At 37.1% G+C, this 24,952-nt stretch overlaps 1 protein-coding gene and 1 long non-coding RNA gene across 17 annotated transcripts in view; one reads left to right on the top strand and one right to left on the bottom strand.

Moving 5' to 3' along the window:
• Positions 1 to 706: 706 nt before the first annotated feature.
• On the bottom strand, positions 707 to 8,071 carry LOC146449122 (uncharacterized). Of its 10 annotated transcripts, XM_085101999.1 has the most exons (18): positions 7,911 to 8,054; positions 7,721 to 7,749; positions 5,953 to 6,111; positions 4,910 to 5,102; positions 4,547 to 4,588; positions 4,172 to 4,204; positions 3,916 to 3,963; positions 3,758 to 3,799; positions 3,600 to 3,641; positions 3,449 to 3,496; positions 3,291 to 3,332; positions 2,677 to 2,718; positions 2,524 to 2,565; positions 2,373 to 2,414; positions 2,217 to 2,258; positions 1,916 to 1,957; positions 1,762 to 1,803; positions 707 to 1,600 (listed from the first exon to the last, which is right to left on the bottom strand). In XM_085101999.1, exons 1-18 carry the CDS (start codon positions 7,990 to 7,992, stop codon positions 1,353 to 1,355), a joined length of 1,260 nt encoding a protein of 419 aa, XP_084958125.1. In that variant the 5' UTR covers positions 7,993 to 8,054; the 3' UTR covers positions 707 to 1,352. The 10 variants fall into 10 exon arrangements, with proteins under 10 accessions (XP_084958125.1, XP_084958127.1, XP_084958126.1 ...); XM_085102001.1 differs by lacking the exons at positions 3,600 to 3,641; positions 7,721 to 7,749 and having other exon boundaries at positions 3,449 to 3,490; positions 3,916 to 3,957; positions 7,911 to 8,071; XM_085102000.1 differs by lacking the exons at positions 3,916 to 3,963; positions 7,721 to 7,749 and having other exon boundaries at positions 3,449 to 3,490; positions 7,911 to 8,070.
• A 279-nt stretch (positions 8,072 to 8,350) lies between these two features.
• The window catches only part of LOC146449121 (uncharacterized), a 30,939-nt gene continuing 14,337 nt past the window's right edge, over positions 8,351 to 24,952 (top strand). The window contains exons 1-4 of one of the 7 annotated variants that reach the window (XR_014860750.1): positions 8,351 to 8,506; positions 10,518 to 10,619; positions 13,602 to 13,713; positions 19,456 to 19,598. This is a non-coding gene — a long non-coding RNA (uncharacterized LOC146449121). Of the gene's footprint in view, positions 8,507 to 10,517; positions 10,620 to 13,578; positions 13,714 to 19,455; positions 20,138 to 24,952 lie in introns of those variants that run through there. The other 6 variants (XR_014860746.1, XR_014860751.1, XR_014860749.1 and 3 more) reach the window with 6 other exon arrangements.

Below are 24,952 nucleotides of genomic sequence, written 5' to 3'. Positions count from 1 at the left end.
CTCAGCTGTTGAGACAAGCTAACCCAAGCCCGGACACGAAGCACTACTGAGCCCCGTAAAGTATTTTAAAAGTTGCCCTTTAAAGTCAACCCTCTGTTGCCTATATGATCTTCGTATTTTTGTCGTCGTTTTGACCAAAACCAAAAAAGTAAATAAATAATTCAAATAAGCAAAATGGCCTTCTCACGCGGATCACGTCTCATCCAGCGGTTTCAACATATTTCATGGATGGAAAAAAAATGCTGTCTCGTTCTAAATATTAAGTAATGATCAAACGTGAAATCATGTTAATAAAAAGGGAATGCGTTTAGTGTACATGCTCAGAGGCGAGTGTTGGAAGCCAGCAGTTAGAAAACCCTACATGTTAAAACAAGAAGGCAGCATGATATAAACTTGACTGATTCGACATAAAATGGAAATTTTGAAAATAGTGTCCTGTCAGGTAATATGAAAACCATGAAAATGTCAACTTAATGCATCACCTTTAGTGGTCGATTGTTTCACAATTCCTGCCTTTAATGAAGGAAAGGTCAAGGAAATCAAGAATGGGTACGTTACCGAAAAACTGTCTGGAACGGGCATGAGTAGTTTTCATTTCAGCTTTATGATTGGCTTGGTAGACCCTTCGAGTAACCATACCTTTAAGAATCTAATTCTTTGATTCGCAGTGCAAAAGGGTACAACATCTGTGAGTGGTACAAATGAGGAAGGTCTCATTACAAATTTAATCTTTTTCCATATCGGATCTAAAGAGATGATCAAATTGATGGGGAGTGAGGTGTGGGACTTAAGGACGGTACCTACTTTTGCTACTACTGATAAGTTCTACGCATCTCGAGATGCACGGGCCCTATGGGTGGTGCCTATCAATATAGGTGTATTATTGCGCGGTTTAAAACTATGGGGAGAAAGCAGAACTTAATAAGTGCTCAAAAATTGGGGGAAACCATGCATTTTTCAAATATAATAAAACTTCACTTTGAAATAAAGAAAAAAAAAAGCCATTTATTTCTTTGTATTTTACGGCTTTTTTGAATAAATGTTGCTTAATTATCTCTAAAAAATGCGTGGTTACCCCCAATTTTCTTTTTGGATTCCAATAGCGCCTTGCTAAGAACAGCTTTTCCCGCATAGTCATAAAACGCGCAAAAATACCTCGGTATTTAAATAGGCACCGTACTTAATGGACGTTATACATGAAAAATTCAAAGTTAATATGTGCCACCTGACTCGTGCTTGTAATCACGCGAGCAATTTGAAGAATGAATTTGAACTGCTCTAACTTCTTATGACCTCGAGTATAACTTTTAACTCAGTAGAGGTACAAGTTATACTCGAGGTCATACGATTCTCTACACTAATTTAGCTAAACTTAAATCAGCTACAGGCAGCGCAAAAAACTGCCCCACACGAAGAATCGCATTTTCCTCTGGATGTCCCAGGATTAACGGCGATGGAATCTCTGGAGAATGCACCCAAGTCAACTGAACTGCCCTGTAGCCTGCAGGGATTGGCTTTCCATGTATTAAACGCCGCTCAGTGTCAAGGTAGCCAACTGCCACCTTCGTACCATAACGCTGATAAAGCACAACACGACGACCTAAGAATACAAAAAAAAAGATGCGTGAGACGACAACTGAGACGACCTTATACAAGCATTTCACCGCTAGAGGAAAAAAATTTTGCGTTGTAAAAACGCATCGGATTTTATTAATTCCACCCATGGCGAATAAAGGGAATTACAAAGGAAATATATCCTACCAGCAGTCTGTAATGGCTGGGTAGAGGTACTGGAGCTCATTGCTGTGAGTAAGAGGGAAAAATGTGGAAATAATATTACAACAAAATAGAAACAGGAAAATGTTATTTCACTTGTGACAAAAAAAAGGAATCACAAAGGTAATATATATCCCACCAGCAGTCTGCAATGGCTGGGTAGAGGTACTGGAGCTCATTGCTGTGAGTAACAGAGAAAAAGAGGGACAATTATATCATAACAAAAGAGAAACATGAAATTTCACTTTTGACAAAAAAAGGAATGGAATCACAAAGGTAATATATATCCTACCAGCAGTGTGTAATGGCTGGGTAGAGGTACTGGAGCACATTGCTGTGAGTAAGAGAGAAAAAGGTGTATAATTATATTACAACAAAAGAAAAACATGAAATTTCACTTTTGACCAAAAAAGGAATCACAAAGGAAATATATATCCTACCAGCAGTCTGCAATGGCTGGGTAGAGGTACTGGAGCTCATTGCTGTGAGTAAGAGAGAAAATGAGGGACAGTTATTATATTATAACAAATAAGAAACAAAAAATTTCACTTTTGACCAAAAAAGGAATCACAAAGGAAATACTGTATATATCTTACCAACAGTCTGCAATGGCTGGGTAGAGGTACTGGAGCTCATTGCTGTGACTAAGAGAGAAAAAGGGGGGCAGTTATTATATTATAACAAATAAGAAACAAAAAATTTCACTTTTGACCAAAAAAGGAATCACAAAGGTAATATATATCGTACCAGCAGTCTGTAATGGCTGGGTAGAGGTACTGGAGCTCATTGCTGTGAGTAAGAGGGAAAAATGTGGAAATAATATTACAACAAAAGAGAAACAGCAAATTATTATTTCACTTTTGACCAAAAAAGGAATCACAAAGGAAATATATATCCTACCAGCAGTCTGTAATGGCTGGGTAGAGGTACTGGAGCTCATTGCTGTGAGTAAGAGAGAAAAAAATGGAAAAAATATTTACAACAAAAGAGAAACAGGAAAATATTATTTCTCTTGTGACAAAAAAAGAATCACAATGGAAATAATGTATATATCTTACCAACAGTCTCTAATTGCTGGGTAGAGGTACTGGAGCTCATTGCTGTGAGTAAGAGGGAAAAAAGGAAATAATATTACAACAAAAGAGAAACAGGAAATTATTTTTTCACTTCTGACAAAAAAGAATCACAAAGGAAATATATATCCTACCAGCAGTCTGTAATGGCTGGGTAGAGGTACAGGTGCTCATTGCTGTGAGTAACAGAGAAAAAGAGGGACAATTATTATATTATAACAAAAGAGAAACATGAAATTTCACTTTTGACAAAAAAAGGAATGGAATCACAAAGGTAATATATATCCTACCAGCAGTGTGTAATGGCTGGGTAGAGGTACTGGAGCACATTGCTGTGACTAAGAGAGAAAAAGGGGGACAGTTATTATATTATAACAAATAAGAAACAAAAAATTTCACTTTTGACCAAAAAAGGAATCACAAAGGAAATATATATCCTACCAGCAGTCTGTAATGGCTGGGTAGAGGTACTGGAGCTCATTGCTGTGAGTAAGAGAGAAAATGAGGGACAATAATTATATTATAACAAAAGAGAAAGTCAGGAAATTTCACATTTGACCAAAAAAGGAATCTCAAAGGAAATACTGTATATATCTTACCAACAGTCTGCAATGGCTGGGTAGAGGTACTGGAGCTCATTGCTGTGACTAAGAGAGAAAAAGGGGGACAGTTATTATATTATAACCAAAGAGAAACAGGAAATTTCACTTTTGACCAAAAAAGAAATCACAAAGGAAATATATATCGTACCAGCAATCTGCAATGGCTGGGTAGAGGTACTGGAGCTCATTGCTGTGAGTAAGAGAGAAAATGAGGGACAGTTATTATATTATAACAAAAGAAAAAGTCAGGAAATTTCACATTTGACCAAAAAAGGAATCACAAAGGAAATACTGTATATGTCTTACCAACAGTCTGCAATGGCTGGGTAGAGGTACTGGAGCTCATTGCTGTGACTAAGAGAGAAAAAGGGGGACAATAATTATATTATAACAAAAGAGAAAGTCAGGAAATTTCACATTTGACCAAAAAAGGAATCACAAAGGAAATACTGTATATATCTTACCAACAGTCTGCAATGGCTGGGTGGAGGTACTGGAGCTCATTGCTGTGACTAAGAGAGAAAAAGGGGGACAGTTATTATATTATAACCAAAGAGAAACAGGAAATTTCACTTTTGACCAAAAAAGGAATCACAAAATTAACACACATATGTGGACTGGCCGGCATGACAAAAGAAAAAAACTATCATTTATTTCAAGCAGCAAGGGCACTGTAAAAAACTGCTTTTAATTACATACATGACAAACCATTAAAAGTACCTTTTGGTGATGACTGTGTGGCTTTTTTTTGTCCTGAACATAATTAAGAAACAAGTACGTTTATTTAACAGCGGCAAATGCTAAACATCAATATTATTAAGCTAGACTTATTAGGCTTATTAGCATGATAAGCCTAGTAAGTAATGAAAGGTAACTTGGAGTCTGACATTCCTTTTACTTAAAGTAACAAGAAACTCATGCCAAATGATATACTTCATAATTTTAATATATAGCACCAACAAAAATAACAATGGCAGTGCTACTCAAATTGATGACAATGAGCTGTAAATGAGTCACAAAGAAAAAGACCAGAGTTGTTATATTAACATTCACAAGATATTAAGCATAATTAAAGAATTTCACTCATTTTTTCACCTTGCGATGGATTTATCCACTTCATCATACCACTAGGATGTCCTGTGTAAAATAAATAATAAGAAGAATGGTAATGATTACGCTTTTATCAAGGCAATACCTGTAGTTAACATGTGCACTTATGCCCAACCCATCAAAGTGAAAAATTTAACTACTCCTCATCTAGCAACTCACATGCATTCAGGCTAACTAAGCCATTTAGTTCTAGATGAGTACTTAATCTGTAATGTATAATTATTTCAAACCTACAGAACAAAGGTAAATATGCATCTAGATTGCATATCAAAATAAAAGAAAAAAGTGTCAGTTAATTTTGTATAGATGTCCAGTTAGTACATGTACGTATCGAAAATAAACCCTCACCTAGAAAAAACTGAGAGAACATTTGAAGAAACAAGCGTCCTTCCTGTGAGGCAGGATGCTCTTTACTACCATCCCCAAGAAATTCAAATGCTTTTCCTGGGGTGGTATAGGGGAAAATATAATGGCCGTTGGCATGTTTGCAGTGGTACAACACCACTATGTTGTAGCCACAGCCTTCATGTAAACAATCAGCCTGAAATATACAAGAACAACAATCATAAAAAACATTCAGATGAACTATAAGCATATATTCAAATATGCATGACATCTACACTACAAAAAAAAAGGATTGGAATTTCTATATACTAAAGCAAATATATAATAATTTGATGATAGGGTTGTCATTATACTTTTAAAAAGTTAGAGGGCAGTAAGTACCATTCAAAAACCATTAGCAATATGTTTAGACTATGTAATGACTTTTTATCTCTTCAGTAGCAAAAATCAATAAATGCTATAAGAGGTAACACGCATGCTTCCTGTTTTTTTAAGAATATACTTATAAGTGGCAGATACAATATTTATTGCTCAGAGGCAACATGTGTTCTGCATGGTTTTTGTTTGCCATGAAAAGATCTTTAGTAGCAGTAGCAAGATATCAATAATAATATTTATTTATGACAATTAAATTACTTAAACCCTTCAGCAAAAATTTTAATATCAACTGAAGATCTATGCATATTGACCTCATTCTTCTGAGATCTCTTAAAGCAGTTAAACTGGAGGCCAGGCTTGTTGAGGCATAGTATGACCTGTGGTTCAAGTGTAGTTACTTTCATCTTTGATAATTATTTCATATTTTTACAATGACTAAATTAAATACTAATGAATTTCATGTATTAGTAATGTTATTGTTAACATAACTTATAATGTGTTCAAAATTGATCAGTTTACAAACAGTAAATTGTCATTTGGACATAACCAACAAATATACCTGCTTATTGCTAAATAATTTTACAATGTAACAATGTGCTGTATAAGTAGGATATCGGCAAGAACTACAAATAATAACTGCTTTTATCAATAAACTTTCATGAGCTTACTCTGTATTCCAGTTTCCTCCTTTCATGGGTCGGAGACATGCGGCCCCTTTTCTTAATTTTGTCCCAGTCTTTCTGTTTTTTCTGGAATTCATACCCACAGTCCTTATTACGACATCTTTTTACAGCTATAGGGCAGTCAACAGAACAAGCAGGGCATCGCTGTATAAAAATGAAAAAGAAATAAGGAAATATATGTGTTGCTAACAAAAATTCTCCAAACAGATTTACTTTATAGCTTCTTTTAAGCAGCTTTATTGACCATTACACGTGTTACATACAGCAAATTGAACGTCCTTAAATCAATATGTCCAGAATATAGTCCTTGCAACAACTTATTGATAACTGTATGTGTTTTCCAGCTGTACAGTAATATACCCTCCACACTGACACAAAATTTAAAGTAGCTGTATTTGGTGCTCTTGTTCACGCACTAATGTGATATGCATAGATTGTTCCAGGCGTAGTAAATCGGTTAACAGATACTCGAGAAGAATCAATAGAAATCAATATCAGTAAAGATAAAAATGTTGATTCCCAATACCACTTGATAAGGATAGGAATCCATAAAGAAATAAAGTTGTGAGTTGAAAATCAGTAAGGATTGGTTTATCAATAATATTGTTATTGATTATAATTTATTTTTATTGGAAACTATTTTTGCCAATTTCAATAAGTTAAAGATTAACACAATTTATTTTCTATGGATTTATAAGGTCATTCAATCATGGGTAAGCAATGCAGATATCAACAAGCTAATACCAAAAGAACAAGAACAAATTAACAGAAATAATTTGGTATTTCTATCGATGTTAAGCTTCCGCGTGGTTCAAAGAAGAAGAGGAAGTTGCAGCCAAAGTGGCAGTGTGCAACCCTCTTAGCAACACCATAAATATAAAGCAAAATAAACAACAAAATCAGTGATTTTATAATTTCAGTTAATTGTAATAAATACTCCTCCAGGGACTCCTTTGGGATTGTCATCGATAACTGTCGATTGAACACAATAATATTATTATCCATTATATCTCAATCGATAACAATCAATCAATAAATTTTCTGAGTTCGTTTGTTATCGATAACCGACTACAATCAATATTAATCACCGATTTATATTGATTGTATCGATTGATTTCCAACATTGATTTCTATCAATTGACTACGCCTGGATTGTTACAAGCTGACCACCCTAATACTTTTGAATTGGTAAAATGTTTCTGTGATGGGTTGGCAAAATTTAATAGGAAAATTCCAGCTAAGCTTCCAGAAGAATTCAGGCTGTACATGTAGATTGGCAGAAATACCATAATTTCATGATTTTCTTTGCATTTATATCTTTAGAAATAAAGACCAACACAAGCAAAAGCCTCTGCAGCACAAAGACAATCCTCCACACTTTCCATAGTTTCTACTAAGAGATTGTACTTTGCTGTAATTTTAGACAATAAAAATCATTTAACAAATAGTACTCGTGACGAGTAAATCAGAGTATTAAAATAATGCAACAGAAAAAACAACCAAGAACAAAGAAGCTAATTTTGTGAACGTATTAAATGCGGGTATTATAATGACATCGGAAACGCATAGTGTTTTATTTTTTTGGCACACTAATAAAATGTTAACTTATAACACGCATGTAACTTATTTCCAATAAGCGCTAGCACTTTGAATAAAAAAAGGGTTGCAGATGGGAATGATAGCGAACCGTTCCGAACATTTCTTCCTCCAAGAACACAAAGTATAGCAGCAATAGGGCACAGCAACACATTACCTTGAGAGTTTTAGAAGAAGTAGACTTGCCTGCAAGTTAATAATGGCGAGTTAATGAGTTCTGTGCATTCAACCAAGACAAGTTTATGTAAATTTATGTATGGCCCCATACAAAACAAAGACAAAACTTAAGACGTACGGGCAGAATTTGTCAATAAAAAAAAAATGAAGCATAAATTCATTTCAACAACCTTTCGCTGATTCCAAAGCATCAACAGTACATTCAGCAGATGTACAAGATGTTGGTTCGCTATGCGAGCAAATATCCGCCATTTTGAATATAGTTGATACGCATACGCATCAAGCAGCGCGCGCAGATCCTTGGGTAGCATAATTCGTTTACAATGATCAATACAGTCATTTCAGACAGTTTTGACAAATGATGGTATTGATCATTCTCGGCTAGAGGATATGGCAGATTTTACCAGCCTGTACCAGGGCCGTTCGTCGTGGCTAACCCCGCGGACGGCCCTGGGAACGAGGTTGATTTTTCCATTATCCCAGAGTCTCTCCTGGCGCCGCCCCGCTGACCAAAAAGCCTGAGGACTCTGGGTACGAGATTGGACCCAGAGGTCTTGCTTCCTTGGTGCTGACCAAAAGGAACGCAGCCTCTGGGAACGAGATTGACTTCAAAGCTTTTCGCTTCACAGCGTCAGAGAAGCCAAAGCTGTGTGTTATTTCTTGACAACGTGTCACCGCTCGGCTCACGTTTTCCTCAGCAAGCAAGCTTTATCGAGGCAAGGGTTGCGGCGCACATTGATGTGGTCGACTGCTGTTGAGTACAAAGGTAAGATCGAAGTAACATTGGCTTCCTGGATGTGTCTAAAAATAGTTTGCTAAGTTGTTTCATCGGAATTTCTTTATTTGGACTGTTTACTGACACCAGTCACCACATTAAACTTATGCTATTCTTATCTGTTTATAGATTGGGCGACCATCTTTAGCTATAAATTTTGTTTTGTCACGTTATGTTCGCCAATGCACTGTTTCCAATTCAAATTTGTGACAAAATTAATTTACTATGAGTATCTTTTATGTCTTTATAGCTATAGTTAACGCTAAAAATTCAAGACGTTTCGACCTCTCCAAGGACCAAGGCCATTTTCAAGTGCAAGTAAAATACAAAACTAGCATAGATAAATATCATTCACAAACAGTTAAAATCGGTAAGAATGTCATAAATGCTAAAATGTGATAAACATGTCAATATTTATAAAGTTAAAAAGGACGTAAAACAATGAAACAGAGCAATGAGGCTAATTGTTAAGATCTGATCTAAACAAATAATTTCGCGTGGGTGGAATCACGCTGTTTCTTTAGTGTTGGTTTCATATCTTTGATGAAAAGCATTTCGAAAATAAGACAGGCAAGTTTGTTCTGACACTTTCTTAAAATTTTAAAACTTTGCACATGCAAAGTCATTTGGGCCATATTGTGCTGCTCCCTCAGGTGGTTTCCAATGGCTGATCCCTAATTGTGTCCTTCCGTTTGCTGGTGAAGGTGTTGACTTCCTGTAGGCTTTGTGTCCTACTGGCATTCATTCCTGATTTTTTTATAGGTTTTACTTGTTCTTGGAAATGACCTTGGAGAGGTCGAAACTAACTTTTATCACAAAAAAAAAAAATAATAAATAAATAAATAATAATAATAGTTTAACGCCAAATTTTGTAGCCTCTTGTACAGTTGTTTTTAGGGGACTTGTACTACCCTGACTCCCCACAAACGGCTGAGTGTTTAAATAAGAGCACAATTTCTTTCCTCCGCTAAGCCAATCACATTGTATCTTCTTAAATCTGGAAGGTTGACGTTGACCTCAGTACGCCTTTCGCAGGAATTGTGAAAAACATCATGGCAGATACAGAAGTTGAGTTAGCTTTGAGCGCCGTGTGCTCTACGTTCAAAGTCTATCATTTAATGCCTTTATGTACAATGTACGTGTATCAACTGACTGCAAACACATTTTTTTAGGAGAAATAGCAATATTTCCGTCAATTTCCCAACTTGTTTCAGAAAGTCGCTTATTTATCAAGCTTTGCCTTCAATGTTGTCATTGTGAAGGACTTTACTAAAATTATTATTTGGTCTGATACATGTATGTTGGTAAACTTGAAAGATTTTGCAGCTGAAACTCGCTTTGTTGTAGCTATTTGTTTTGGGATACATGTATGTGTGACATTTTCCACAACTTGATTGGCAAGCAACCTTTGGTTTAATGGACTAATATTAAATACTGCAGATCTCCCCTAGATCCCTTCTACGGTACATTCCTCTTTGCTTTCTTGAATCTAGTAAAATGTCTCTTGTAGCACTTCGTACAAACAAACAAATCTGCTCCAGAGCTTCTGTACCCGTAAGAGGTGATATCTTTACCGACTGTCAACTCGATCAGGCGAGGAGGATCGACTTCACTTTCCCAAAGATTTTTACTCTCCCAGCAGATAACGGTGTTAAAATGTGGCACAAAAGGCACTTGTATTTACATTCAATATTTGTTTTTTGGGCATCTTACACGTAGCTGTGAGTAGCCATTCCAGAAGTGCTCCACTTCCTAGAAATTTCTTCGAAGACTGAGGTCATCCAAGATGTGAGAGGAAAACTTGAATTCTTACTACAACAGTGTTTCAGTGTAAAATGTAGTTGACGTTGCAACTAGACCTACAGGGTGTGGGCAATTTCTCTCAATAGAATAATGACGCTCCTACATGACTAGTTTGGGTTGAATGTGCACGTGTAAGATCGTGGTATTTAGAAATGAGCAACCAGGCACAGAGATAACATTGTATGAAACTTTTTGACAGAGTTTCCAAATGCCTCCTACCGGTGTATGACTGGCTTTCTTCAAGTCTAGCCTATGGACCACTCGTCTATGGCTCATTGATGGTCAACAATAAATTAAGGAGGTAAATTTTATTTTATTTATTATTTACAGTTACACATTATGTGATAGTCCTGCCACCACAAGTGCAGTGAAAAGAAATGAAGAATAGCAAAAGGTTGCTCTTTGGTTGCACTTACTTTTGTATGTTATCTCAAGAATGTACGGACATTGAAAAATGACTCAAAATTGTTTCTTTTTGCAATACTTGTACTGCCTTGGGTGACCTGTGCACTATGGCATTACAAGATACCATCCTCTGGGTGCAAGAATGAGTTGGAAAAACTAAATGTACATGTACCAATTAGGGGAATGTAGTAAGAAATGCTGTCTCTAGCTGGATTAACTGTACTCTTTGCCTCGCTTATCTTGCTCTGCTCAATACGAACCAGCCTCTACCCTGAAGAAAGCTGGTCAAACGCCGGTAGCCAGTTCTTGGAAAGTCTGTCAAAATGTTTCACACAAGATTATCTAAGTGCCTGGTCACTCAGATCTGAATACAACAATTTTTACCCTCAAACCAAACTCTGAGAGTCGTTCCATTGTGCAAATGCTCACCCTCAGTAGACTTGCAATGTCAACTACAGTGCACACAGAAGAAGTAAGTGTGGCAGTTTTAGTACGTGTAGGAATTCAAGTTCTTCCGACTCTTTGCATGAACTATCTTGGGTGACTTCAGTCTCTTGAGGTAAATAATTTCTGGGAGGTGAAGGACTTTCTGAAGGTTCTGGATGATTACAATTCAGCTGCGATCTTTTGTACCTAGCACAGTGTACAGTGTATTAGGCACACAACTTCCCTGGCAATTAGATAATACATACATATACATCGAAAGAGCGGATTTTTAAACTATGTAGCCAATCAAGTTGAAAAATGCAAAACATTGATCATTAAGTTATCTAAATCAAGGTCAGCTGTCTCAAGTTGTCAAATGACATCAAATAAGATATCTTGAACATTTCTAAAAGCTTCCACCTCTTCAGCCTGTAAAGAAGATAAATTCACCATGGTTAAATTCCAGGCACCATGCTGCCTGGCCTTGTTGTCTGGTCACCATTCCTGCCCGGGCAGTGGACAGCAACAGAAAATTTGTCTTATTGAGACAGCATAAAATTTGACGGAGCGCAAAATTTGACACATTATAAAATGGGACATACAATAAAGAATTAATTTTGATAATATAAAAATTTGTTATTAATTCAAAAACGCTTTTTGTCACTAGATTTATAATATTTGACGTAATACTGTAGCTTCAAAAATTCATTGGAACATTAAATTAATTTTGTCACAAAATTTGAATTTGAATAGAGGCTGTTAAGTGAAACAAACATGTAATTTGACAAAAAAAAAATTATTCTAACACATAAAATCCACAATTCCAACACAACATTTATTTGTAGATTGAATTTTGATGGAAATCACACTCCAATCTCTTGGCAATGCATTGTGGGATTGTCCTGTTCATCCAGTGCCCAGTTGTTCGAAGCCCGGTTAAGCTAATCCTGGGTTAACATAAACTTTAATTCAAGTTTAATGCCTAATCATTAAAGATTCTTCCAAAAGAAGTTTATCCTTTAGTTTTGACTTGGATTTTTCTTTACCATCAGCTTAAAATTAGCTCTTGAAAACATTTAAAATAAGCGAGATGAAAACCTCGGTTAATTTTTAATCGGGGATTTGTGTTAATCGGCTTTTAAACAACCGGGCCCAGGGGGTAAAGCCTGCAACAAACAAAAGAACTTGACCAATAATTATTTTCTTAATACGGATCTCAGGCTAGTTCAATAACATATATGTCTGGGGTTCTTTGAATGTTTTTCCATGAGTTGCCCCGCGAATGTGGATCGAATTTATTTATTTTGTGGAAAAGTTGAACCCTAGGTTAAATTCCTAATTTATAAAGTACTGTAATTGGCAAAGCAACAAACATCAACAAAACATTCAAGCATTAATTTTGAATAGTTTTTTTGTTTATGAGCTGGCTGATAAGGCAACCCTCCAAGTTAAATTTTTCAGTAGGTGGCCATTTGGCAACCAAGTCTTTTGTTTTAGTTGCGAAAGGAAATTTTTAGTAGCCATACATGTAATATTTTGATAATTAATAAGATTAGAAACCATAAGATAACTTTATCATATCACATTTAGGATATCTCTAAATATACAAAAAAAGAAAGAAAGAAAAACAATATTAATAATAATAAAAACTATTTACAGAATTATTACAATCACGTGGTAAGAAATAAAAATATATCAGTGCAAGCTTAGAAGATCTAAGGGCCATGAAAAACAAGAAAGCAATAGATAAATAGTTAAATAATAATTATTAATACCTATTTAAAATTATGCTGAATTTGGGGTTATAGCACCCTTGAGAAACAATCTGGCTCATTAAAACAATTCGGTAAGAAAATATTTTCCACCCAGGTGTTCTGGGTTTTCTTGGGGGTGTTCCAGGGTTTTGGGGGTGTTCCAGGATGTTCTTGTGTTCCTGGAAATACTACATGCTGGTTGTGCCTTATGTACAACTGGTAGCCACTTTTCCTGAAAAACAGAGGCTATTATTATTTTTTCATTCTAAAACTACATGTACATGTACATGTTCATGACATGCTTGGCTTTGATATTATTAGTATTGATACCAGTAATGCCAGAGGAATAAAGAGTTCCTTTATCTTTTCTCATTCTGTGATTTGAAACACTTGAATCGTATGCAAGGGCTCTGTCACATTCAGGCTTTGCTTCCAGAGTGGACATCAGATTGCAGATAAAGGCTGTTGAAAGTGACACTAAAATTTAGTGGCCTGATGCCCCTTAAATGTTTGCTGGGCGTTGATAGTGGTATGGAGAGTACATGTTGAGAATAGTGCAATACAGTGTAAAATTTAATAAGAATTAGGTAACCACTGAGAAGTTTGAGTACACCTTTTTGTACATGTTCTCTTTCAAGTCCCTTAGTATTATACATTTTGAATTTTGTTTTACAGTTGTTACATTTGTACATTTACAGATTTAATGCCATTGTGAAACAAGATGGAAACACCGCAGTGCATGCTCAGTGATTACAATCTCAAAATAGTGGATGAATTGCTAAATTTTGCTGTAGCTGTTTGTATTTTGAGGTCAGTTCACCTTAATTAGCACTCACTTCATGTACTGTATGTGCTCAAGATTTGTGTATGTACATGTACAAAGTTATTATTGTTCACTTGAAAATAGCTCATGGTTTCACATCTCTTGAATAAAAGTTCTGAAACACAATCATGTACATTTACATGTATGCCCATGCATGCTGAATCTGTGAGATGGTAAGTTAATCCCCACTACTCTGAGCTAAAATTTATTAATACATTGACACTTAAATAAAGTCCTTTATTTATTTACATCGATCTGTACTCCCTTTTTGGAGTAACGTGCTAGCAGTAGTTTGTCTTTTTCATTTCCATATTCTTATACTTTCATTGCTTGTGTTTTCTTTCATTGCGACAAAACGTTTTCATCAAAAACGTAGCTGTGCACCTTGGGCATGTGCCACCATTGCTATAAAAATTGACTAACATACATTTCAGTATTTAGTCCACAGGTCACCAAAGCGTAATATAAGAGTTTGAATGGTGTTAAAATTGGATCGAAAATTAAACAACAATATTCCTTCGAAAACCCACAAAAATTACAGTACTGTGTTTTCATCTCAGAGCTTCCAAACACCGTTTGAAACTCATGCAAGCACAAGGTTTGTCAATTCAAATTTGTTTTCAACAAAGGCCTGTGTCTCAATAAATGAACTTCTCTGAGAATGAGTTGCTCTGGAAGGACTGGGCATCATCCTTCTTGGGGTATGGTGAGGAATGAAACCATGTGCTTGAGTTTCAAGTCAATGTTAGCCAGGTTTTCAAGGTGCTCTCCTCAGGTTTCATTCAAATTGGACTTCAAATTTTCCAACCTTTTTATTACCACATACAAAATATACAGTGCTGCACATGCACCAGCCACTGAGAGATAAACCGTTCAAAATGGCATTTGGAAGCTCTGAGAAGCCACATGTATAAGTCCCTATAGGTAAATCAGTGACAGTCGCCTCAGTGTGTCTTTTATTAACTTAAGAGGGTAAAACCAACCCAAACTTTGGATATTTTAGCAAGAAAAAATTTCAAGTACAGGTACTGTATTAATAAAAACTATCCACAATTGACATGCTGATGCTTGACTTACCACAGGCCACCAAAGCTTAATATAAGAGTTTGTATGGCCTTAAAATTGGATCGAAAATTAAACAAAATTCCATCGAAAACTTACAAAAATTACACAAAACTCTAAAAGAGCTTACCTGGTGTGTTTTGCTGTAATGTAATAAATGGAGGGTCAGCAAGCTGTTACCTTTCTTATGTTTACCTAATACCGTAAATAATCTAATAAACGCCCCCTCTCTTATGAATGCCTCCTATCTAATTAACGTCCCCCTAAGCTGACAAGTTTGTATTAAACGCCCCTCTCTAACAAACGCCTTCCTTCCCTGAAAACCACACATAAACTAGAAACAGATGTACAATACAATCAATCAATTTGCGTTCTTGCTTAATTAACACTGGTGTGCGAGTTGCGTCTTGACATTGAGCTATAAGAACTACCGGTACCCTTTTCTGCCGCTTTGTAAGTACATGTACCATATACCGTTATGGATTTGTAGACGGCTTAGACCTATTAGCGGACGGACTTGATAGTATATGAAAGCTCTGTCATTTAGGTTATTACAATGAACCGTATTTAGGTTACCACGTTATGCAGTTATTAGAATAATTCTCTTTTAAATGCCTCTTATCTTTTAAACGTCCCCCTCGGACCCCTCCCCCCCCCCCCCCCCCCCGGCGTTTATTAGATCATTTACGGTACAAGTCACACAACAAACTTGGAAACCAACCTTACAGGTTCAGCTTGGGCATACATTTACATGTGTTTCAGAAAAGCTGTATGGGCTATTTTCAAGGTATTACATTATACTGTTGGAAAAATTTTTAAACCGGATATTTTTTTATAATCCCTCAAATGTTCTCAAACAGCATTGTATCATAGGCTGTAATCAGTTAATAAATGGGAGACCATGGCGATTATGTGTACACTAGTTAAGCAGCTGCATAAAGATAGCCCGAAAAAAATGCTGAAATCTGATATGAACCCATGACCTTTTGGAGGCCAGTGCAGTAAAATAAGCCAACAGAGTTATCAACTGGGAAGTAATAGTAACTTTATTTAAAGTCGAAAAACATAGGGAGGGGTCGCCCAGGCTCCCAAGCCTGCGGCTCATGTAAAAAACACTCGACTATGAACTATATCTAGATCTATACAACAGTTACATTTAAATAATTCCAAATAGTCCTAAAATCCATTTTAAAAACAGTTTACACTGTACCTGTCATTAAGAATTGATAAGAATTGAATGTGAGCAGAGGAACTTTGAGTCACTTGGTGTTGTACAAATGTACATGTAGAACAGTTCAAAGAGCTTATTATGAAACTAATGTTGTACACTGGGTCAATTGAGAGCAAAAAAGATTCACATGGAGATTTATTTTTTCCTTTTCCTTCAAAGGGCCAATGAGTAATACGTCAAATTTGATGAGTTGAGATCCAAGTGTTTTATAATAAATCCTACCCTATTATGTTCAGTATTAGTCACTGAAAGTATTAGTCACAGAAAGAAAGGAGAAAAGCAAAAAAAAAAAAAAAACTACAGTCGAACCTCCCTTTGCGACCACCTCTTGCAAGCGATCAGTTTTCTAAAATACCAAAAGTTTTCAAGTGAAATCACTTTACTGTAGAGCCCTGGAACCTCCTATACATGTAAGCGACCGTGACCACTTTTAGAGCGGAAAGTTTGGCATTTATATTCTTTTGTTTTCAACCTTTTGCAAGCGACCACTTTACAGATAATAACGTGTTGCTGTAACATATTCTCAACACAATGCGAACATAGATAAGTCAGACAACACACAAGTAACAATACAACATGTAGATTCAAGTACAGTAAGAATTTTATAGTTTGGTTTAAGACAACAGTAACCCTGTGCTACAAGGCAGTCTGCTCAAGTGCTTCTTTTTAGGTCATTTGTATTCTGATTATATGATTTTGATTATACCATTGAACCTCCCGCAAGTGTTCATCCAAAATGCCAAGCGGTCGCTTACAGGAGGTGGTCGCATACATGTCAGACCATAGGGGGCTAAATTTTTCTTCATTGGTATATGGTAACTGCAGAGACTTGCCCCATGCGCCAATTCTCATTCAAACCCATATAATAATTTTAAGTAACCAAAAAAATATTTTAACTTGAAATTTCAAGATCAAAACCATTAATGGGTTGCCCCTGATATAATCTTGCCCAATATGGCGACTGGGATAATTCTCATCAAAAACTACACTTTTTTTCATTCTTTTTAGGAAAATATAGAATAGTTTCAACTTTCCCAAAAAATTATATTTGTTTTTGACTATCGCACCAAGAAATTCACAAAATCCTATACAAAGTCTTATTAATTTTTATAAACAATGTACTGTACAGGCTTACAGACCCATTTAATAGAGTCCTAAAGTGATGACGTCACAAAAACTAAATTTATGAAGTTACGGGATTTGCTAGTATAATTTTATTCGTAAAGAGCATGATGAAAAAATACCTGTTTGGCAAAAATCAGCATCTAATTGCAATTTGGGGGAGGATCTGTATAGAGTCATTGTGGCATTAAACAGAGGTAATAATTATATCTCGCCCCCAAATTGCAATTAGATGCTGATTTTTGACAAGTAGGCATTTTTCATCATGCTCTAAGTTCTGAATATACTAACAAATCCCATTTTTTCAAAAATTCAAATATTTGTGACGTCACAATTTTAATAGGACTCTATTTTGACACACTTCAGTTTTAACTGTGTCAGACTTCAAACACTTATACACTGTGTATCACAGTTATTGTGTTAGGACGCTGTTGAAGGTCATTCTGTGAATTCATAAGATACATGTGGATTTGAAAAGGTGAAAGTGTTGATGCAGATGAAAACTGCTTAAGTTAATCCACCTGCACTTGAAAGAAACCTTTGAGTAATAATTTCAGTTTTTGAAGTAAAAGTGCTACAATTTGAGCAATTGGCATGAACACGACAAGGGGATCAGTGCCCTAATGTTTGTCTCTGTAATATGTGCACTTCCAATCCACATCGTCTCAACAATACTGTATCCTTAAAAATCGAAGGCATTTTTTTCGGCTTTTCTGTGTTTTTTATGAAGCATGGTTATGGCAAATTTTCCACTTGTGTCCCAAAATTGAAAGTGTAAACCAGCGGATGACACATCAGGACAAATCATCAGGACAGCGTTTGCTGAAGGAATCGAAGTTCACATACAAAAATTCAGGCAAACATCAATAAGCAGGGTTTTAAAAATAACATATATCTTGTGTAGCTTGTTGCTGCACTAGCCTCTTTAGTTATGCTAATCCTCAGCCACATTGTAAGAAAGGAATGAAAGGATGTTGCAAAACCGCTACATTGTAACTGGTGTTTTGAGTTAAGAACGCTAAGCTTACGTCACAAATGAAGGGCTTGCTGGAAAAAGGCCATCAGTGAATGATTTGGTCTTCAAATCCAAATTTCTGTAAATATGTTCTACAGTACATGTAGTTAATCATTGTGATTTACATGTAAGGTGCCTGGTGCATTAGTTTCCAATACTTTCCAGCACTTACAATTTAATGCATCAGTGCTCTTTAGCAACAATAATGGTATCAAACAGTTGCCTAATTATTGGTGAACAAGTTATGGGTTTTTTTTTTAGACTTTTAATTATAGGTTTGGGTTAGGGTTAGGGTTTATAGGTTAACATAGCAACAATTAAACATGTTAAAGACAAATTTTAAGACCCACCTTCAGCCAAAAAGACTTGTGGGCATTTGTTATTTCGACAAACGCTTCTGTTTCTATTGTTACTTATTGGGAGTGGGGGGGGGGGGGGGGGCATTAGGGGTGAGGTATTTATTTTCAGGTCCCAAGAACAGGGGGTGGACGAGGGAGAGGGTGGCTTTAATTTTTTCAAATCCCACAGTGTGTAAGTTTTGAACAGCACTTCAGTTACAGTTACCTTTTGTGAAATCTTCCATGCACCACACCACAACTAATAAAACAGGACTAATGAGCTTTGCATCACAAAAATATTGTGATAAATGAAGTTTCCGTAGCACAATAATATTATATGCATGCTTTTGAAGACCATATTTTTTGTGGACAAACAGACTGATGCTTTGAAAATTGTTACACCTTGTTTTGAACTGCCTCTTTTGAGTTTTCCATCATAGTTGGTTGGGTTGGTGGGGGTCGAGTGTATGAAATAATCTTACCTACATGTACAAACTGGGGGCTTATTAGAGGGGGTTCTTCATAGGGAATTCACTGTATTTTAACAATATGCCGCCAAGACAGATACACGAGGACAGTTGCAGTAGGGTCAGAATAAGCAGCAATACATGTACCTTTCATTTCCATTAAATGATTACAACCCAGTTATATTAACCAGTCATGCTCATTTAGCTTTTGCAGCACAATATCACATTGTCAGTCAGTTTTGCTTCATTTTCTCTCGTCTAAGTATCTTGGTATTAACAACTCATAAACAGCACTCTCAAATTGTTTTGCCAGCCAACATTTTTCCGACGCCCCACAGATGACGATTTCCCACTTATTTCACATTAACTTTACTCAAGACCCCTTTGGACTCTGGACTTTTTTGGTCTTTTTCCCTACTACACAAAATTTTGAGAGGGCTGTATGGCATTGCCAAACCTAACCAGAATAAACTCTTTTTTTTTTTTTTTTTCAGATAAAAGACTCTACTAGCAAAGCAGCGGAGAAGGCATAATTCAAGCCCTAGCAAAGTTTACTTGGCTTATTTACATAATTACATACGTTTTTACATAATGCGATTAAAAAGGGAACCTCTAAATAAGTAAAACATAAATTTCCGTGGAGCCAGCAGGCAGAAAATAACTTTTATGAAGGTTACGACTTTTTTATAGTAAGCATGTTTCGGATGAAACTTCATCCTTCTCTGAGTACAGAACCCGTTAGATGGTGTGATATAAATACAAGAGGAACAATATAGCTAATTACAACGTGACAATAAATATACATGTAGAGCATTTAACTAATTACAGCTTGATAAGAAAAGTAAATATATAGCTAATTACAGCGTGACGATAATAAAGAAAAAAATGTATACCGAGTAGACAAACAAAAATAAATACATGTAGTTATTGAAAGATTTACATGAAAAATTTCCTTGTTGGGTGTTGGTTTTTCCCGTCCCGTTTTCTCCCTTCCCGTTGCAAGGAAATTAAGGCTTAGTTTGGAATTCTAAAGCATAGGGATTTCACACACGCTAAAAAAATGCCATTGGACCAAAAGTGATGTTGTTGACTAGGAAGTTCATATTTGACCTTTTTTCTATTGACTAGTTGTTGCTGATGATAGAGCCCGCGGAGTGGTTTTGGAGTGTGTGTGTGTGTGTGTGGGTGGGGCGCAGAGACAACTAGGGGTTCTGGGCATGCTCCCCCCAAAAATATTTAAACTTAAGACTTCTGAAATGGCTATAAATGCATCAAAAACAGTCAACACTAATGTAAATTTTTAATTGTATCAACTAAAATGTTTAAATAGAAGAAAAGGTTCTCGCAGTTATCTATGTAACAAAACTGTTTGCGAGGAACCTGAAAAAAAATTCACACATTTTTACGGGGTTTGAACCCATGACCTCTGCGATACGTATGCAGTGCTCTACCAACTGCGCTATCAAGCCTACTGGGAGCTGCATGCTCTTGTTTTGAGTTCATAATATCATAATATACCGGTGAAGAATGAATGAATATGAATATATGTGTAACATGTATATGTACTGCGGATGAAAGATTAACTTAGAGGGAAAGATTCTCAGTTATCTACGCAACCAAACTGTTTGCGAAAACCTGACGTTTTCGTTTAACCGCCCAGCAGCTTATTGTACAATTTTTTTTGGATGATTGCAAAGTAATTTCACGGCACAACTGTAAATTAGTACATTCTCGACAAAATAATGTTTCTTTTACTTGTATTAGCTAATGTGCTTTTCACTACGTGTAAAACACTCTTCGTCTACATATCTAATTGTTCGTCGCGACGACAAACCGTTATTAATAAGTATATCCTACGATCCGGAAGGCTCGGTGTACAGCCTAACGCAACTTAACGCGGCGTCTTAAAATTTAGCAAAACTTCCAATTTGGTGGTGAAATTTGTCAAAGGAGAAAGATTACGAAAAGGGAAGATCGTTAATATCCTTGACACACCTTTGACATGGATCGGAGACAATTTGGACGCCACCGTTGGATGACAAACGTGAATGTTAATTCTCAATTGAAGATCATCCTTTTGTGACGATTGGGTGAAACTAATCTTGCTTTGGAAATAAAAATTACCGTTCTTGTTTCTGTCCAGGATTTTGACATTAAAAACAGCTTCTTTGTTCCCCTGAACAAAGTCTATAAGTTATCTCAGCTGATAGCCTATAATGTTATCCATTCTCTGAATCCAACATTCTTCGAAACCAAGAGGCAGATAGTGCGGGCTTGGAAAAGTGAAAATAGGAGGGAAAAATTAGGCAAAGGAAAGTAAGGGGACAGACTGCTTACTGACCAGTTCTAAACAGCCCAGCCAGCACTGCCTTCTGATTGGGCAGGAAAATAGTTTTGTACTTCCCGCGTAATCGGTGAGCAACATGTATGCTGGAATCCTCGTGTCTTGATATCTGCTTCAAACCTCTTTTCTTACACTTTTGACAATCGTGAAGTACGAACACCAGTTTGTCTTTGCCTCTGATGCGCGTCGAAGGTAAAGTCAAATATCAGCACTGCTAAACCGTTATATACGCTTATTTAGCGAATCTAATATACTAGAGTCATGTTAACTTCAGAAATGCTACTCCACAGAATATTTAAACTGGGGTGAGTGAGCTCTGTAGCCCTTGCTGTGCCTGTCACCATTAGAAGCATTGTGCAACTTTATAGTCTATGTTTCAATAATTTGTCTAGCGTGAAGTAATTCTGCTTGTATTGCAAAGTGACATGTCAAAGTTCCTAGTGATTTTTCACGCATGCTTATATGTGACTTTAGCGTGTTTGACCCCTCCCTAACTTAGTGCCAATCCCACTCGAACCCATTCACTCCCTCAGTTTCTACTCTTCACGCAGGGTTGTTCTCTACAAAATTCCCTCTCCCCCCACCCCTGACCTCCCACCCTACGCTCTTTCATTGGTCGTCTGCCAAATCTCATCTTTCACCTGCCACGGTTACAGAAGTATCATCTTGTGATAATAAAAAATGTGGTTATGATATAATAGCATAATCTTCCTAATCTTCTGGGCCTTTTCACGCCTTTTCAGTAGAGACATAGCATAGGTTGCTATTCCACTGATTCTTGTTAAGGGTGAGGTCAAATGTGGGAAACATTTGAACTAAACCTTTCAAACGCTTCAAACATAGACTGCAAACAGTCCCTTTCTGGATAGTCGAGGTCGCGCGAAATAGCCGAAAAAACTGGAGCGAACGTGCGGAGGGGGGCTTGGGGGAGATTATTTCTCCTCGCTCCAGTCTCGCTGCGCTATGAGCACACCATCTCGACTGACCAGAAAGGGACTGCTTGCAGTCTAGACTAAAGGGCCGTTTACACGACCGAAAAAATTGGAACGGCTCGGATAAAAAGACGAACGGCTCCGACAAAATTTGACGTGTAAACAGTACTTGACCCGTTCCAGTCTTATCCGTTCCGTTCCTAAAAAGGTCCATAGGCGGCTATGGACCCCTTTCGGAACGGAACCGATAAAAAACGGTTCTGTACCCACATTTTTGTTTTCTTTTCAATGTGTAAACGCTCGCCCTTTTTTCGGCACCGTTCTGTTACGTTTTTTCTGAGCCCGTTGTACTCCATGTCAGTTGTTTAGCATACCATTGATCGTTAGAGTAAGGATTGTATGCAAGATCAAACCAAGCGCTTGTTCTTGGAATTTGCCACAAGCTCCGTGCGACTGTGAAGTGCGATACAAGGGCTGTAAATAGGAGAACCTTAAGCCTTGTTTTTCTCCTAATTCGGTACATTCTCTCAGAAGCATTTCTTTGAAGAATCACTCGCGCTGTCAAACATGAATTTCGTGTTATCTTCTTCTTCAGAAACCAGAAAAGTGCTTGTAAATTTATGATAGTCGGAGATACGCACAGTATACTGTATGTGTAAGCGCATATGAACAACTAATCGAAGCAGTTTTGTTTAATTATTGCGGGCTCTATCGTTACCGGTCTCGAAGAAAACAACGTGTAAACGGTCTAGTACCCGTTCCAAGGGGCTCTCAAGTACTGTGCCTTTTTCTGTTAGGTGATTACAGAATTTGTACGTGTAAACGGGAGATTTCGTATGGAACCGGTACTAGTTTCTAACCGAGCCGTTCCTTCTCTTTTAACGTGTAAACGGGCCTTAAACCTTTCAAACGCTTCAAAGGAGAAGTCAAAGAAGCAAACGGCCTTCCATATACTTTTATCATGGTTGAAAGGCGCCGTGCAATACAGTTTCACAGCAGTGACTGTCATCTCTTCCGCTCATCCCTGTTTTTTTTTTTTGCTTCTCCTTCCCAGAAACTTTAGACCTTTGTCGTTCAACACGTTGAATGTTGCCGTCGTTGAACGGAGTAGAACCCTACATAATTTCAGTTCAACTTGTTGAATAGCTTTTTTCAACATTAGCATTTAACTTGGCATGATACACTGTTAAACATTTACCAAATAGCAGTCGAAATATTTGTTGATCAAAAAACGTTGAACCGTCTGTACACGATTAAAAGAGTCCAATTGACCATCTTTTGTGAGACTTTACGCAAAAAGGTCGCTCTTCTTTGCAAACCTTTCAAAAGGGCGTTTTGTGTCTGCCGTACACCCTACGCTCTTTAGTCTCAGTAGGAAACTGAAATATTTGAAGAGAAGTGAAGGTTTCCGGGGCATTGTTCTGTTAATTAAGCTGTGTATCAGTTTTCTTTGACTACACTGACAGTAGCATCTTTCAATATCACTCTTATAGCGACTCGGAACCACCGAGGCTGCGGGTTTAATCCTGAAACTTTGTAACGATGACTTCTATTGATTATTGAACGTTTCTTTCCTTTTTGGAGCAATATGTCCTTGCTAGGCTTTCCTCTGCCAGAGTATTCGTTTTGAGGTCCAATTTTCCCACAAGCTGCTAACAGCAAATCCTGGAGACAAACTAGCGTGGTCATATTTATTTTGCAAGCAGAATATAGTAGCATGTTAAATTGTATTTCGTCGGCCCGAACACGCGTTACCGTCTCAATACTTTGTTTTAAGCCATTGATCTTAAAGTTGTTACAAAACGCCGTAAGCCATGCAAGGTTTTAAACCAATTTTGCAGACTAAACCCGCGGGCCAAAAATACTTTTAAGACTGGTTTCCATATAATCGCAGACGATCGCAGACGATCGTAGATCGCAGATCGCAGATCGCAGATCGCAAACAATCGCAGACGATCGCAAAAAAGGCTGTTTCCATATAATCGCAACGATCGCAGAGCCGACCGCAGGCATACGTTTTGGTCAGCGAAAACGTCAAATATACACGCGCGTGTGGGCTGTAAAGCAAACAACATCGCGAACGTGGAAGAGCAGAGATTTTGCGCAAGCAAATTTACTTCTTCTTTTTGTCATGAAGCGACGTCGTCGTCAGCTCCAAAACCGTCAAAAACATCGGCTTTGGATTCGATAAGGACCGTACGCAGTTCTTATGCTGTGAAATTTGGCCTCCGCCTCCCCGGCCGATAAAATAAACTTCTGCCCGGTTTGTCCTAAAAGTTGCCCTTTTGTTCTTGTCTTTAAAATCTTTGCTGTTGCGATGGTAAACATATTCATAACGTGCAACTTCCTCCATAAATTCCTCGTTACTAACATAAACAATCTCAGCCATGATTTAAATACAACTAAATGAGTGTTGCTACGTTGACCGTTCCTACAATCGAAAACACGAGCGTTGAATCGTGGGAGAGAACTCGAAATATTATGGGGTGCGTTTCGATCGCGGATCGCAAAACTTTGGTTTCCATATGATCGCACAATCGCAATTGATCGCAGATGATGATCGTCTGCGATCACGATCGCAGGATCGCAGACGATTGCAGAAGTATGTTTCCATATGATCGCAGACGATCGCAGACCTTATTGCGATCTGCGATCCGCGATCATATGGAAACCAGCCTTTACGCTTACTTAAAGCTTGTTCCTAAATCATCTGAT

The sequence above is a fragment of the Pavona decussata genome, unplaced genomic scaffold, assembly GCF_977016875.1.
Source record: "Pavona decussata unplaced genomic scaffold, jaPavDecu1.1 SCAFFOLD_640, whole genome shotgun sequence".
In the NCBI taxonomy this organism is placed as follows: domain Eukaryota; kingdom Metazoa; phylum Cnidaria; class Anthozoa; order Scleractinia; family Agariciidae; genus Pavona; species Pavona decussata.
This window is presented reverse-complemented; position numbering and strand designations above follow the sequence as displayed.

What these genes read in the sequence shown, in the direction of transcription:
- LOC146449122 (XM_085101999.1), bottom strand. Translation starts at nt 7,992, where the DNA reads ATGGCGGATATTTGCTCGCATAGCGAACCAACATCTTGTACATCTGCT. An exon ending in GGAGGAAACTGGAATACAGA is followed by an intron (nt 5,103 to 5,952) that starts GTAAGCTCATGA and finishes TGTATATTTCAG; the next exon opens with GCTGATTGTTTACATGAAGG. An exon ending in CCAGCCATTGCAGACTGTTG is followed by an intron (nt 2,259 to 2,372) that starts GTAAGATATATA and finishes TCTTACTCACAG; the next exon opens with CAATGAGCTCCAGTACCTCT.